At 40.5% G+C, this 17,169-nt stretch overlaps 1 protein-coding gene across 1 annotated transcript in view; it reads left to right on the forward strand.

Annotated features, from left to right (window-relative positions):
* VLDLR (very low density lipoprotein receptor) overlaps positions 1 to 17,169 on the forward strand; it is a 114,433-nt gene that overhangs the window by 85,217 nt on the left and 12,047 nt on the right. Inside the window, exons 12-16 of the mRNA XM_033925291.1 lie at positions 292 to 410; positions 3,239 to 3,378; positions 5,005 to 5,146; positions 12,606 to 12,755; positions 14,143 to 14,217. Coding sequence (XP_033781182.1) covers positions 292 to 410; positions 3,239 to 3,378; positions 5,005 to 5,146; positions 12,606 to 12,755; positions 14,143 to 14,217 — 626 coding nt within the window. The remainder of the gene's footprint in view (positions 1 to 291; positions 411 to 3,238; positions 3,379 to 5,004; positions 5,147 to 12,605; positions 12,756 to 14,142; positions 14,218 to 17,169) is intronic.

Raw genomic sequence — 17,169 nt, forward strand, 5'->3', positions numbered from 1 at the left:
TCTTTGACTTTTTCACTTAGTAACTTAGTAAATGAAAAAACCTGAATGGTCCCAATAGTCACATTATGTTTGTGGTTAAATTTTTTATTTATTTTATTTCTGGGCCATGGACTGTAAAAGGCCACTTGGTACAGTCTTTAGGTTCCCACTACCAGAGTTGCCATTGAAACTCCAGCTTACCCTACCCTCACATGTATCCTTCTTTTGAGGGGGGTGGGGTGGGGTAAATATTTGTGCATGGGTATCTCTGTAGTAAACTGGCTTTCCTATTTTGGTGGGGGTTTTTTCCAGTTTCTTATACTGGTCAGACTGGGGTGAACCAGCCAGAATAGAAAAAGCAGGAATGAACGGAAATGACAGACAACAGCTTGTGACAACCGACATTCAGAGGCCCAATGGAATTACACTAGGTATTGTATATGTACACTCTAGATATTTTTTTTACATAAAATGTCGGATCTAGAAACCTGTTTAACTTCAGCTACTCAAGATTGCATTTTCTTTGTACCTGTTTTATAGCCTCATATAAACTGCATTATATTTTTACTAGTTTGATGTAAAGCGGTAAAAGGGTCCAGTTTCCAGTGGTTTAGGCCCTAAACATTTTTATGTGAATTATTTGTTGTAATAACTTCCATCTTGGACATCAACTCAAGTTTTTGTTTGGTTTTTGTCTTTTTGTGGAGAGATCAGGCAACTTTCTTGTTGATATCTGGTTTAATGACACATTTGACATTAATTCCTGGTGTAACTACAGAGGCTCTTTAATCCAGGGTCCTCCCTCAGCTAGAGCCCCCATGCTTCCTTGGTGAAGTAAATATGATGATGATAACTTTATTCTTCTACCACCATAATCGGACGACCGAAGAGAGCTGGACAATCAACAAATTACAATATGCAAACTATTAAAATACAACATTTTACACAAGAGTGGACATAATAGCAGTATTAGATTTAGTGAAACTTTTGGTTTAGGAGATAAATCTATTAAACAATAGTTTTTATTTCTTTCCTAAAGGCGCCGTAGGTCAGTCTAGCTGTATTAATGTAGTTGCCTAACCAAAATTGCTGTTTACTTGCTTGATACATAAGAGTCCTATCCAAAAGATTTCTATTTACAGCCAGTAATGCTTGGGTATGAAAATAGATTAGTTTCTGGTTTTCCTTGTAGGACTATATAACACACAGGTGTCAAGTCGGTCCTCGAGGGCCGGAATCCAGTCGGGTTTTCAGGATTTCCCCAATGAATATGCATGAGATCTATGTGCATGCACTGCTTTCAATGCATATTCATTGGGGAAATCCTGAAAACCTGACTGGATTACGGCCCTCGAGGAGGGACTTTGACACCCCTGATATAACACAAAATGAGATAGAAGGTAGGTGGGAGCTAGTCCCCAAACCAGCTTGAAACAAACACAAGAAAACTTAAACACCATTTGTGTCTCCATTAGTCCTGGAAGTATCTTCCCATTATCCCTTTTTAATTGTTACTTGGAAAATGATGAAAGGAAGCTGTCATGGGACACCAAACTGATGCCACTTTCAAGATGCTTGAAAAGGGATAGTAGGGAACTTCCCTGGAACAGGGAACATAAGAATTGCTGCTGCTGAGTCAGACCATTGGTCCATCGTGCCCAGCCATCCGCTCCTGCGGTGGCCCCCAGGTCAAAGGGGTTAGGAGGCCAACTGGGATTAGTCTACAATGCAAGATCCTTCCCTGTTTTTAATGAAGCTTGGTGGGAATTTAATAATTTCACTTGGTAATGGTGCTATTGGAAGTTATTTCTGATTAGAGCTGTTGAAGTTAACTGCAGCTTAGTACCAATTTTTTTTTATCATTTTCATTTTTTCATTAACATATCAAGTATCCACTTGTAAAGAAAGATAGTTAAACAGAAAAAGAAAAAATACATGACCAATAATAATGATTTAACCAAAATAATAGAAATTTAGTAGCTTAACTTTAACGCAAGTCCTCAATATAGAATCCAAGGCTTAGAATCAGTGAGCAATTAACACAAAAACATAAGAAATAAGAAAAATCCATTAGTTAAGGAAGTATATCAAACTTCAATAAGCACTCATGTTGTCCCTGCTTTGTCGAGCCTCGAACAAGAAAGTTGTCAGTTGGCTAGGGTCAAAAAAGACATATTTTTGCATTTGATATTGTATCGCACATTTACATGGGTGACTAAGGAAAAAAGTCGCCCCCAAGAGCAATAACACCCGGTTTCATAAAAATAAATTCACATCTACGTTTTTGTGCGTCTTGTGCCAGGTATGGAAACATTTGTATTTTAAATCCCAAGAAATTCCTTTTGTTTATTTTTAAAGAAAAGTCTAAGTAACCAATTTTTATCTGGTGCTAACACTAGTGTAAGAAGTGTTGCCACTTTCCTATCCGAGAATTCCAAAAACAATGTAATATTAGGTGCTTGCTGATCGTCCTGTAATTTTAGTTGTCCTTCTCTTCTTATAGGTAAATAATACACCTGAGAAAAAGGTGACAACAGATCCTCTGATATTTCCAAAACTTCCATCATGTAGTGTTAACATATCTCTAGGAGGTATTGTTGCAACTCTAGGAAAGTTGATCAATCTATTACGAGAGAAGTTTTCTAAAGATTCTAATTTCCTTCTCAGTTATGTACCATTTTACCATTCAACTATATGCTAATAACTGACTTAATGTGGTACAGTGTGGCTTGTGTATTTCTGATCTAGTAGACTTGATTACTTCCAGTATAAGTACTGAAGTAGACTGCTGCACCAAGTTTGTGGTGGTCTTATTACATCAGCCTTGGTCATGCATAAATGCTTGGAGGCTAGTGAGCTTGAAAATGCTTGCCATCCAAAACCCCAGGTATAATGCTGGTATCTTTGAGATTGAGGGTTTGTCTGAAGTCTGACAGCATAAAAGTTGCAAATGGCATATTAAATGTCTACAAAGTATTACCAATACTAAAGCAGACTTGCGTTCCCTTCCAGTCATGTTATACGTGTTTAAATCATTGGTTGAGGATATGGCTTAGGATACTGATTCAGAGTAGAGGCTGGAGATTAACCTGATGCAACTTAGTGCTTTGTCAATCTAACTTTCCTCAACATGCAGGTAATTGTATTTACTGCCTTAGTCCTACAACTGTTTCAAGACATTTGGTTCACATCAGAACTTAAAATTCATAACTTTTTTTTCAAAAAAGCTTTCACTAGAAATGTGACTTGTTTATTCTAGACCTTGTAAAGAGTCGTCTCTACTGGGTTGATTCGAAGCTGCACGTGCTCTCCAGTGTGGACCTCAATGGTCAAGACCGCAGAATAGTGTTAAAATCAAATGAATTTCTTGCTCATCCTCTCGCTCTGACAATATTTGAGGTAGGATTTAAAACCCTTTTGATACTAAAATGTTGGTGATCATGTATGTGACAAGTTAGCCTTGACTTTGGAACAGTGTATTATCTTGAAGGGTGCCCAACACCAAAGTATGGTTTGCCTACAAACTCGTTCCAGTTTTTAAATAAGACCTACTTTAAATTTTAAGTCTGTTTCAAAAGTTGAGATCCAGTGGTGATTAGACTTGAACCTTGTTTTTGTGGGAGAAGGTGCAACACTAGTTGCTTACTGCATCTCGTGCTTTGTGAATGGGGAACTTTATACCTCTGTACTAAGTGTGCAAGGATAATTTAACATATCTTGCTTTTTGAACCTGGATATATGTGATCTTTAAACAGTATGGTCCAGATTCTCTATATGGCGCCGATTATCGGTGGTCACCTAAAAAGTGACTGCCAGTTATGGCCGCCAATTGTGTGTTAATCACTTGATGGTGCAGTAGAGAGAATCTAACGCGTTGGGACAGATGGGCGCTGGAAATATAGGCCAGGGTTTTCCAGGCCTACATTTCTGATGCCTATCTATGTCATGAATCATGCTTTATGGCACTTAATGCCCATAGTGGCATTAAACTCGTAAAGTGCCTATGTAGGCACAATTCTGGTGCCAGTAGGAGCTTTCATTTTACCATTTTTTTCTGTTTAAAATGCTGTCTCAATTGGGTACTAGTAGGGCACCCTAAGTTTCAGCACCACCTATAGAATATCCCCCATATGCTTAATTGGCTATTGACTATCGATCAGTGACACCAAGTCATTCTATACAAATCGGTCCAGGTTTTGTGTTGCATATAACTCCGATTATGCACAGAAGCAGAATGGACAAGTCTTTTGTAATGTTAATACATGACACCCTACTGCTTTCATACTGAGTATTTGCACAAATGAAATGGGTAGACTCGGGCAGCAGAATTCTTTCTTTTAGGGGGGGGCAAAAACTGCTACCCATATCCTACCTCCATAATAGTACCAATTGTAATGCCATTTCTTCCATTTATACACAATATAATCTTAATGCATAATGGTAACCGCTAGAGTGATTCATCCCTGTTCCAATGGCTATGGGTAAGCTAGCACCCTGGGCTAATCTGAACTGATAATGTCCTTGCAGCGAGTGTCCTTTTCATCTAAGCTGGAAAAGGACCATCTAGTATAAGCAAATCAGGTGATCTAGAAGGTAGCTTCATTTGCTCAGCTTGTCTAGGTGACCTTGTGGTAGTGTTTCTTGATTGGTCTTAGATTTTTCCAATAGAAGTGATTTGAGCAACTAAGACATATCTATATACTTAAATGTGTTACATTTTGATATTAGCCTTTTCAAATGTAAGCAAATTTTTAAAGAAACTGATTCTTGGTCTTGTATCAAGCAGTCTGACCCAAGCTCCAAGTAGCTCTGATCCTTTAAAGTGTAGAACAAATGTAAGCCACATTTAGCGCTGAAGTCTTAGGCTAATGCACTATGGACATGGCATATGTAGTTCATAAGGTTAATAACTAGACTTGATCTTGACTATAGTCACTAATACATGATCAGTTTACTGTTGCTGTTAATCCACTGTGGTGTGATGGTGGTTTTGTTTGGTTTTTGTTTTTTTTTTAAATTCTACAGGATCGTGTCTATTGGATTGATGGTGAAAATGAAGCTATTTATGGTGCCAATAAATTTTCTGGAACGGAACTGGTGACTCTGGCTAACAATCTAAACAATGCTCAGGACATTATTGTATATCATGACCTAATACAGCCTCAAGGTAACTTACAAGACCTGCGTTTCACTCTCGTATTAAGGTTCCTTACTCTTCCGTTAAACCTGAGAAATGGGACTGGAAATGTGTTCCCTTGGCAATTCAAACAGATCCGCCAACCTTAATGAACCCTAGGAAGGAACAGACGTAGACACTGAAAACACTTCTGTTAATTATTAAATTGGACTGATTTTTGTAACATTCAGCTTTGCATACCTCGTACCCCTATTTAAATGAAAAGGCGGCAAGTTGAGCCATAACTGGAGCAGGCTAAATATTTTTGGACAAGTCGTTAAGTAGAGGAAATGTGCCTTTAGCATGCTTTTATCTTGGGTCATAGTTCACTGGCAGTTAATATGGTGATTCATTATCTTTTGGTCGCTATAACTACTGAAAGTGATGGGTTAAAGAGCTGTTTTAAGCACTTTCACATAGTGTAGCACACTTTCAGGTACACTGGGACAGATGGGGGTGGGGGAAATGCTTGAAGTGCTTAGTGTGGTTGCATAACTACAAAAAAGACTGTATACAAGTCCCAATCCTTTTCCCTTTCCCCTTAAACCACAGGTGTTAAAGTCCCTCCGAGGGCTGCAATCCAGTCGGGTTTTCAGGATTTCCCCAATTAATATGCATGAGATCTATTTGCATGCACTGCTTTCATTGTACGCTAATAGATCTCATGCATATTCATTGGGGAAATCCTAAAAACACGACTGGATTAGTTTATAGTTTATTTTAAAATTTGATAGAACGCTTTACAATATATTTCAAAGCGTTGTACAATTAAAATAAATAATGGGTAAAGACAATACAAGGACATACTAAGGTGGGAAGGAGGAATACAACAAAAGGGAAGTGTAGAAGAATTTGCATTTACCAGCTGTTTATGTATCCCTTGTGTTATCTGCTTGTAGATTATGGCACTGTTGCCGCCTGAATGTATGTGCTGCTTCACTGTTAATAAACATATGTTTAAAAAAAAAAAGAAAAAAAAAAAAGAAAGGATAGGGAAGAATTTTAAAATTGATAAGAAATAAGTGAATTAAGATTATATAAAATACAACAAAATTGAATCAGATACATTAATCATATGCATCTTTAAAAAGGAAACATTTTTAAGCTGCTCTTAAATTTAACCAAGTTTTGTTCAAAAATATATGAACGACGATTATTTTTAGGGAAGGAACATTAAGGGTAAATTGTGATGAGGATCTTAAGATTCTAGGGAAGTCGTATGGAGTAAGTAGTCTGTCAATAAATGCTGATGCATTAGTCTGCTGGGTCTTGAAAGTAAGGAGGAGGGCGATTTTATAGATGATCCGATGATGAACGGGAAGCCAGTGGGCATTTTTCAACAGAGGAGTAACATGATCAGACTTTTTTTGAGTTGGTGATAATTTTTATTGCCGTGTTTTGTATTAGTTGAAGGCGTCTAATGTCCTTTTGGTATAAACCTTGCAGCTCTCGAGGAGGGACTTGACACCCCTGCCTTAAACTCATAGAAATTTCAGTATTTTAATTGCTCAGGGACTTAAGCACTGATTATTGACTTCTACTAACTAACTGTGCTCAATCTGTTAAAAAAACTCACTAGGACTGATATACCTGTCGAGTTCTTTAACTCTAAATCTGACGACTTGGTGGAAGTGCATTAAATGCTTAAGTTAAAGGATTTGGGGATACTCGGCACTAAGCACATGGGTGAGCACAAAGTTGAATGTGCTTCTTTTGTGTAACTCTAGAAGCAAACTCCAGAAGTCTAATACAGAATGCTACATGTTGAAAACAGACTTCTCTTGGTCCTAATGGCACAGTGTGTAGTATGTCAACCTCTGCAGTTCATGCGAGTAGGTCTCTTGCATGCTGGATATCAGCTTTTAGGGCTCCTTTTACAAAGCTGCGCTAGCGGTTTTAGCACACGTGAAATTGCCGCGCGCTAGACGCTAACGCCAGCGTTGAGCTAGTGTTGGTTCTAGCCGTGTAGCACGGGTTTAGCGTGCGCTAAAAACGCTATTGCAGCTTTGTAAAAGGATCCCGTAGTTTAATATCGGTTTAACTTGGGCACATAGTTTCAACATTGTAGTTCCTTGAGGACCTTGGCAGCCTGGTATTCAGCATTTTTGCTTCTGTCATCTGGAAGATAGTTCTACTGTTGCCAAGAATTTAATGAATAGGACGTATGCATACAAGTTGAATCGTAAAAGTATTGACTCTTCTCCAGTAAAGCAGTTCACAGTACCCTAACCAAAAGCTGCTTCCTATAGTCTACAAGAGTGTAGTTAATCTAGTCAGAAATACAATTTATGCCTTTCTTCTGTTTAGAACAGTAACTTTGGGGGTGTTTATACATCCATTTGCAAATATCCCTCTTGACCTCCTAATCCAAGTTTTGGTGGTGGTTTTGCAGGTCATGCCTAATTCTCTCCTCCCATGCCAGGATCAATTCCTGTTTGTCATGTTTACATTTTTTGGAAATGTACATTTCAGCTCTTTTGCTTAATATGCAAGCATGCTAACTTCACATGGTCCAATTTTTCACCTAATTAGCGGTTCACTTAAACTAATTGTAATAGACATGTTAATGTTCATCTGTATTTTAATGTACATCGCTTTGTATAACGATATAGCGATCCATCAAATATTTAATAAACCTTGAAACCTTGAAACCTTAACTGTTTAAAATTTACCTTTGACATATAGATTTAGTTAGCTTATGTAGCCACTTGAGATTTGCCAGCTCTTGGTTATTTCTGCACTTGGATTAGAGGGGATAACACAAAGGCCCAGATTCTCTAAAAGTGCGTCCCGATTTTAGGCAGCTGTAGGCGTCCTACAGCTGTCTAATCAGCCAATCGGGATGCACGTTTTTTAAAAAAAATGCTCCCCAGGCAGGCCTGAAGGCGCCTCCGGGAGCCTAGGGAGACCCGCAAGATGCCTAAGCTCATCTAAGGGCCTTAGGCGGGTCTTAGGCTGAACCTAGGCGGCCCTACGCGTCTCCCTAGTAGATGAGAAGCTTAAAAATGTAGGCCAGCAAAATGCTGGTCTACATTGTAAGTAAACGCGGCCGCTATACTTATCGCGGCAAGGGATCTCTCTGCCGCTATAAGTATAGCGGGCCGTGGCCCCTGACCGATCACTGGCAGGAGGGTGCCTGGGCCAATCAGAATAGACCCGGGAGCCTTAGGTCCCACCAGTAGGCGGAGCTTTGAGAGGGATGGGCCAATCCGGCCTCATTCCGTCGTTGGCTGCCTGCCGGACAGGCGGGTTTGGCTCCGGTCTGTCCGGCCAACTACAGAAAGGTACGGGGAAGGGGGGTGGGGGTCGGCCAGGGGGGTCGGAGGTTCTTGGGGGGGCGGTCGATGGGGGGAAGGGGGTTTGCGTCGAGGGCAGGAGGGCCTGGGATCCCTCCTGCCTGTAATGTAGTGCGGGGTGGGGGTAGGGGGTCGCCGTGGTCAGGAGGGTTTGGGCTCCCTCCTGGCCCGAACAACTAGCGGGGGGGGGGGGGGGGGGGGTCGCCAGGGCCAGGAGGACTTGGGCTCCCTCCTGGCCCGATATTGTCGTGGAGTTGGGGAATCGGCGGGGCAAGAGGGCTTGGACTCCTTTTTGCCCCGATCGTGTCGGGGAGTCGGGGGGGCAAGAGGGCTTGAGCTCCCTCTTGCCCCGATCGTGTTGGGAGTCGGGGAGTCGGTGGTCCTTCGGGGTGGGGGTGCAGGTGCGTGCGAGCGGTCCTGCTTGGGGTGAATCGGATGTCGGGGACGGGGGGGGAACTATGTAAAAAAAATACACAGCAGAAGCTGCCAGTTCCTGGCATAAAGTGTAGGCATAAAAATCGCAACAGAATCTGCTATCTGTACCCAGCCAGGCATTTATTGACTGACTTTTTCATTCTAACGCAGATTTCCAATAAACTACATCTTTTACTGCCAATATTGATCCCAAAATGTCCAGGAAAAGAAAAGTTGACGGTGAAGGCAGACAATTTAATGACAAATGGGAAAATGAATACATGTTTGTGCTTAGTGAGGGCAAACCAGTGTGTATATTGTGTTATGAGACAGTGTCGGTGATGAAAGAGTACAATATACGTCGTCATTTTGACACCAAACATAATGTTAAGTATGGCAAATATACTTTGGAAGAAAAGCATAAAATTGTTAAAGAACTAAAAGGCAAACTACAATCACAGCAGCAAATGTTTACAAAGGCTACAGCGAAAAATGATGCTGCAGTGAAAGCAAGCTTTATAGTGGCTGAAGAAATTGCCCGTACTTCAAGGTGTTTTTCAGAGGGTGCCTTTTTGAAGCAATGCATGCTAAAAGTGTGTGAGAAAGTATGCCCAGACCAGATACAGAGTTTTCAAACTGTCAGTTTGTCAAGAAACACCATTGCAGACAGAGTTCAAGAACTCTCAGGAAATCTATCATCACAGCTAGCCGAACAGACATGCAGTTATCTTGCTTTTTCACTTGCTATCGATGAAAGCGCAGACAACACTGATACAGCGCAGCTGTCCATCTTTATACGTGCTACGAAGACCGACCTCTCTGTCACTGAGGAACTTTTGTATGTAGCTGCCATGCATGGGACGACGACTGGTAGAGATATATTTGAGGCTGTGGAGAAATCTATAAATAATTTTAAATTACCCTGGGAAAAGTTGGTGGGGCTAACTACCGATGGCGCACCTTCAATGTGTGGAGAAAAGAAAGGCTTGGTTGGACTAATGAAGGAAAGAATGCAAAAAAGTCACTGCCACACACCCTTGATTACTTATCATTGCATTATCCACCAAGAGGCTATGTGTGGAAAAGTTCTGGACATGAATGACATAATGACCACAGTCATTAAAACTATTAACTTTATAAGGGCACGTGGCCTGAATCATCGCCAGTTCCAGCAGTTTTTACAGGAGGTGGGTGCAGAGCATGGAGACGTGCCATACCACACAGAAGTAAGATGGCTGAGCAAGAGCGCAGTCCTCAAAAGATTTTTTGAGCTCAGAGAACAAATTGCTCTTTTCATGGAAAGTAAAGGAAAGCCCTTGCCTGAACTGTCGGATCCCGCCTGGCTATGTGATTTTGCTATGATGTGTGACATATGCGAGCATCTCGCCCAACTGAATCTGAAGCTGCAGAGACGCAAACAAGTCATCACGAAGATGTCTGACATGATCACAGCATTCCAGCGTAAACTTCAACTATGGAAGTCCCAACTGGAACAGGACAATCTTGCCCACTTTCCCGTTTGTTTGAGTATCTCAACCACTATTTCTGGTACTTTTCCTTGCAGTCGGCTGGCTACCAAAGTTAGCCGTTTACTAAGTGAAATTGAGCGGCGCTTCTCTGACTTTAGAACACAGCACTCAGGCTTTGACATCTTTGCCAATCCTTTTACAGTTGATGTCAACAATGTGCCCCATCACCTTCAGATGGAGATAATCGAGCTTCAGCCTGACAGTGGCCTGAAATCAAGGTTTCAGGATGTTGAAATTGAGGACTTCTACCCTCTACTGCCCCCTGACTCAATGCCAGAGCTCCAACTTCATGCTGCCCGTATTCTATCCATGTTCGGGAGCACCTATCTTTGAACAGATGTTTTCAATAATGAATCTGAACAAAAACAAGCACAGATCACGCATTACCGATGACAACCTCCATGCTGTTTTGCGGGTTGCTACAGCCCAAGAAATAAAACCGAACATTGACTCATTGATACGGGGAAAACGGTGTCAGACATCTAGCCAGAAAACAAAACAATGAGCATTTTAGGTACATTCCAATATTATTGTTTTGCTTGATACCAATATTACTGTTTTGCTTGATAGCATGTGAGTTGGTTAACAGCACTGTTAAGGAAAAGATTGTTCCACTCATTTTAAATTCACATTTCTGGTTAACATTGTCAGTTTATGACTGTTCAGTAAACCATTCGGCCCGCGATTTAGGCTGGATTTTAGATTTTGGCCCCTTCTCTGATTGAGTTCAACACCCCTGCTCTAAACGGACGCTTTCCAACTGGCTTGCTGCCTGCATTGCGTTCTGTTATGCTCGGGCCGGTCTCTCACTGGAAGGTGCTGTCACGGCCCACAGGGTCAGAGCTATGGCTGCTTCTGTGGCTTTCCTCCGCTCCACGCCCATCGAGGAGATCTGCAAGGCTGCCACTTGGTCCTCAGTTCACACGTTCACTACCCACTACTGTCTGGATGCCTTCTCCAGACGGGATGGACACTTCGGCCAATCTGTGTTACAAAATTTATTTTCCTAATGGCCAACCATCCCTCCTCCCTCTCTGTTAGCTTGGAGGTCACCCATGCGTTAAGAATATGCTGCCTGCTTGTCCTGGGGTAAAGCACAGTTACTTACCGTAACAGGTGTTATCCAGGGACAGCAGGCAGATATTCTTACGTCCCACCCACCTCCCCGGGTTGGCTTCTTAGCTGGCTTAATCTTAACTGGGGACCACGCACTCCTCCGTCGGGCGGGAAGGCACTCGCGCATGCGCGGTGCGGCCAACTAGAACTTTCTAGTTAAAGTGTCCGTACCGGGGCTCCGTCGGTGACGTCACCCATGCGTTAAGAATATCTGCCTGCTGTCCCTGGATAACACCTGTTGCGGTAAGTAACTGTGCTTTATCATGGACTAGTGTTAACTCACTTTACAGCAGTTTGAGCTCATCCCTAATGCAAAAAGTACAAATGATACAGAATACAGCAATCGGATTGATCCTTAGACTAAAGATGCTTTGTCAAGACTATTGTCACAAACTTCACTGGCTACCCATAGTGCATGAATTATGTTCAAGCTGTCCTGAATAACATGCCCTCCACACACCTCAGAACTAATAATTCACCTCTTTTCCAAATCATTCATTTTCATCTAGACTTGCCATACTTTCTAACTGATACTACATCCACCAAAGGAGCCGAATGCACATAAAATTTAACACCCTATTCACTATGTAGCCACTAAAACTTGGAATGGTCTACCTATAACTATTAAAACAGAACTATATCAAATTTAGAAAAAAAAATCTGAATTTTTTTGATGCAACAAACCACTATATAACCTTACCACAATTACAAGGTTGGTAACCAATCTTTCCAATGATGGCAATTAGTACCAGGCACCAAATAATTGATTCATTGATGGCAACTAGTATATCTCAGTGAACCCCTTTTTTTCTCCAACCATGTATCTGCATGCACAAACTGCATATTTGCAAAAGTGTGATACATAAATCTAGATTAGACTAGAACTTTTAGACTTTGTTTCAGTTTCTGCTTCCTCTTTCAGTATAAACCTAAGTATTGCTCTATGCTTAATCTTGTCCTGGAACCAAAACAAATATGTAGCCATTTTTTTTTCTTGAAATATAAACTACTGCGCACATGATACTACATGTCCTATGCTTGTATGAATCCTAGAATAGGGACAACTAATTTACTCAACTTTTAATTTCTAAACAGGTAAAAACTGGTGCAATGAGATCAAGGCCAATGGTGGCTGTGAATTCTTGTGTTTACCAGCACCTCAAATAAATGGAAATTCCCCAAAATATACTTGTGCATGTCCTGATGGATTAGAACCAATGGATGGAGGCCGAAGATGCAGAAAAGGTAGTGATTTGGAAGTATGGTCTTGTTCTAGAGTGACATACCAATTACATACATTACCAAAATTGTAAATGATTTTGCTTAGGGTAGGGGGACAGTTACATTTGGAGGTTCAAATTACATTTCACTTCAGCTTTGATCTCTCAGGGTACCGCATGGAATTAGAACTATTTTAAATGTCAAAAACTAGTGGGTCTAGATTTTCAACTTAAACTAGCTGAAGTATTCATGGCTGCTTTAGTCTAATATCCTCTACTCCTTGAAGGACAATGGCTTTCTCTAGACTGGTTCTGCTCTGAATTCTAAGATTTAGTGCTTCAATTCCGTGGTCACATTTGACTTGAGCCATGCTCTGTGTAGGATTCAGAGATGCATGACACAAAACCAGCCTGGTGGCTCAGTAGTGCTGCACACTGAAGTATATGGGTTCAGTTCTTGAACTGGGATGTCTCCTTGCCAAGCTAGAGGTATCATGATGCAGGGAGGTACAATAACACCCTGGCTGTCACTTTGTGATTTGGGTCAGAGTAATAAGATTATAAGAGAAGGGAAAATGTTTCTCCCTGGTTGGAAGAAGGCTCTTGGATTTGGATTCCATGCACTCTGGAATGAGTCAAAGTAAGAGTAAAAATCACTATTAGAAAAAGCATTGCCTAAAACTTAATGAGGGAGGGGTTTGACTTATCCCTACATTACATAAAAAGTAGATTTCTCACTAGGGTGCTGTGCTAGCACTTAGCATGTATCCTGTCTTTCTCTTCCTGTGTTCAGATTTGTCTGGTCTTATACTTAACAGTGCTTTAGTCCACAACATGCCTGGGTAGCTATAAATTGGATTTACTAAGCTGCCATTTCCAGTGATAAATGCAACCCTGTTTGCCTCTGTATAGTTAATTGTCTTAGAACCCAGATCTGCTCTTGCAGCATGGGTATTTAGGGGCTCCTCTTCATTGTGGGTAATCGTGGAAAAACCTGCACCAGAATGTTAAGCAAATTCATTCTGGTGTTGCTAAGCTCAGTATAAACTGTCCCTGCTTTGGATATAGTGAAGGAGTTGAATAGTTGGGATTATTCTAGCACATGCAGTTTCTTCTATTCCAATTAATTGCTTCATTTTTCAACAATGGAAGGTTTAAAACAAGATGAAACAAGCTGCAAGTCTTTAGACGGAAGCTTAATTCTTTTACAAGAATTGGTTAAGAGCACACATGGAAAGACTTTCATGTCTTACTGTTTTGATTCATACTGACTGCTTAGAATTTTTCATGCTTGTTGTTCTTCAGATAACAAAGGGTTATTGAGATGGCATTAGATCTCTTATTTTAGTAACTGGATTAAAAGCATTGGTTTTTGGACATCTCGGTATTGGTCTTTTTTTTTTTTTCTTAAGGTACAAGAATGATTTACCCTGATACAGGTGTTGATACAACAAGCAAACTGCCGACAGTTGAAACACCTCTTGAAGGTATGGTGTTCTAATTTTACTTTTAAAGAAACTAAAGCTTAATGTACAGAGGTGGCTATTACACCCAAAAAATCCTGCCTGGGCTTGTAACCATTTCTTGGGTGAAGAGCTAACTTGGCTCAGAATACTTTCCTTAAAATCTAGAGTATTTTTTAAATGTAAAATCACTGATTGCAGCACTTTTTTTTTTTTTTTTTTTTTTTTACAAATGCAGACATGAATGGCACTAGATGTCAAATTTGACATCTACCCAACTTCACACTTGCCACAGAGTTGTACAGTAGACTGTTAACTGGATCTCAAACAACCAGAAAAAAAAAAAAAAAATCAAATACTGTAATACTTTTAAATAAAATCAATTTCTGGGAGAAATTTAAGTGTAAACTTGGCATGCCACACCTGAGTACACCCACACTTTGCCTACCACATGTCTGGAACAGTTTATAGCAGGGATCTCAAAGTCCCTCTTTGAGGGCCGCAATCCAGTCAGGTTTTCAGGATTTCCCCAATGAATATGTATTGAAAGCAGTGCAAGCATATAGATCTCATGCATATTCATTGGGGAAATCCTGAAAACCCGACTGGATTGCGGCCCTCAAGGAGGGACTTTGAGACCCCTGGTTTATGGTATAAATACCACCAAGGAGTCCAACAGGAACAAGAACCCACAGGCACAATGCAGCAGAGAAGACAGTGGGAACGGACAATGAACAATCCACCAGAGCCAGGAGGATAAAATCAAGTTCTCTTTATTTAAATCCAGGACGTACAGTAATAAGGACCCGGATTGAAATAAAGAGAACTTGATTTTATCCTCCAGGCTCTGGTGGATTGTTCATTGTCCGTTCCCACCGTCTTCTCTGCTACAGTTTATGGTATGGCGCATTATGGGGCATCTATCAATCCCCATGGATGCCAATTAAATGAGTCTACAGAATAAAGTCAGTTGTGCACATACTTGATTGCTTTACGATTGTTAAGAGCAGTATAGCAAATCAAGCCATAGTCTAAAGCAAATCTTAATTTTATGGCATTCCTTTCTATTTCATAGTTTTAGAAGGACGGACCCATGAAGCATAGAATAGGCTTACACTGAATCAAAATCGGTTAGTCAAGTCAGGTTGCAGGTAGACTTCTGGCTTAGATATATAAATTGAGGAACATATGAGTAATTTATTCTTATCGCCAAACCTTCAGTTCAAGGTGGTTCACAGCAAATAGAGATGAATGAACAATAAATTACCAGCATAAGCATTAAAATGTTTATCGGAAGATAGAATTACAATTAAGTCAAGTATTTCTCAAACAAATAAGTTTTTTAAGATTTTTTTTCGAAACAAATAGTAAGTCTGAGCTTGGGAAATGAAAGCATTCCAACATTCATTGAGCCAGCCTGAAATGCAAGGGTTTTTCCCAAGAATCTCTTGCTGCGACATGCTTTTATTGATGGAAGCATAAACCAACTGATTCTTCATGTATTCTTTTTTGGATTATGAAATTCAAAGTGGGAAGAGAGGTAGGTTGGGAGCAGTCCAAATAAAGCTTTAAAACAAATACAACCAAATTTAAACAAAACTGTAGCCTCAAATGGAAACCAATGGAGCTTTTGGTAGTAAGGACTAATCATATTTGAGGCTAAAAATCAAATGGACAGCTGTATTCTGTATCATTCTGAGTAAGTTTTTTTATGAGAACCTAGATAATGTTACAGTAGTCCAAAGTGGACAGAATTGATGACAACCAACAATTTGAAAGATGTTAAATAGTACAAAGCTTCCACAGTACTGCAAAACATCTTTATCAGTAGATCAGTATGATTGTTAAAAGATAACGAGCAATCCAGCGTAACGCCTAATATTTTTATCATAGTAGCCATAATATAATTTTGACCATTTAAATTAAGTTGATTTTCATTAATTTTGTCATTAGGACTGGCAAAAAAACCTTTTTTTTTTCTGGATTAAGCTTTAATTTAAATTTAGTGGTACATTGTTCTACTTGTGCCAGAACAAGTGAGAGAAATAGGCAAGACTTCAGACTGGTTTTTCAAAATAATAAATGTTTGCCTTTAATCATGTAACGGTGAGTTCCCAAGCCTAGGACCTAAAACATAGAAACTTTTTGCAATTGGTGGGTGGTTCAGCAGGAGGGGGGGGAGATAGTGGGGGTGATGGCCAGGGGTGATCAGTGGGTAGAAGGGAGGGATGGAAGGGTATTTTTTACCAGCACAGGGCCTCTTAATAGTAGGGTTTCTTGTCAAGTGCCTGAGCCAATCGGCGCTCAGGCACAGATAGGAAAGTAAGGCTACGACTTTTCAGACCCTGCCTTTTTAAAGTTCGCACAGAAAACAATGCGCTTCCCCGCTGTGCATTACGCAGTGCTCATTAGAATACTAATGAGCTCCTTGTAATGCATTAGCATAGGATTTGAGATAGCTGCTATAATCAGTAGCAGGCAAGGAGAATCCCTTTGTGCGTTGGCAGGGCAGCGTTCGGTACCAGTAAGTGCTTTAATGACTTAATGACACAGAGCTGTTCAGCATCAGAGCCACACTGTCCATCACCTAGCTGTAGGTTCCATTTATTGACTCTCCTCTCTATTCATGTAAAAAAATCTTTCTGCCTGACAGAATATATCATTCTTAGTGTGATGTGTGCTCTTGGTGCCTCACTGCTTTGGTATAGGACTTCCTCATGGGATAAACCTTCAGATCCCTTTTTCTGTAATGTGGTCTGTCTTGCTGCTCCTTTTTTTATAGGGATTCAGAATATGCCAGGTAGTCAAATGTGGCATAGGCTCTGCAAAATAGGGCTGGATTAACTTGTCAAAACAGTGGCTCAGACACTTTGCTCCATTTTACTCCAAAAAGCTGGTTTTAAACTGAACAGCCAGTAATTGCTCAATCCCTTTATTTTGTCTTAATCTAAACATCTCTCATGATCTTTCCTTAAT

This window comes from Geotrypetes seraphini, chromosome 1 (assembly GCF_902459505.1).
Source record: "Geotrypetes seraphini chromosome 1, aGeoSer1.1, whole genome shotgun sequence".
Lineage (NCBI taxonomy): Eukaryota > Metazoa > Chordata > Amphibia > Gymnophiona > Dermophiidae > Geotrypetes > Geotrypetes seraphini.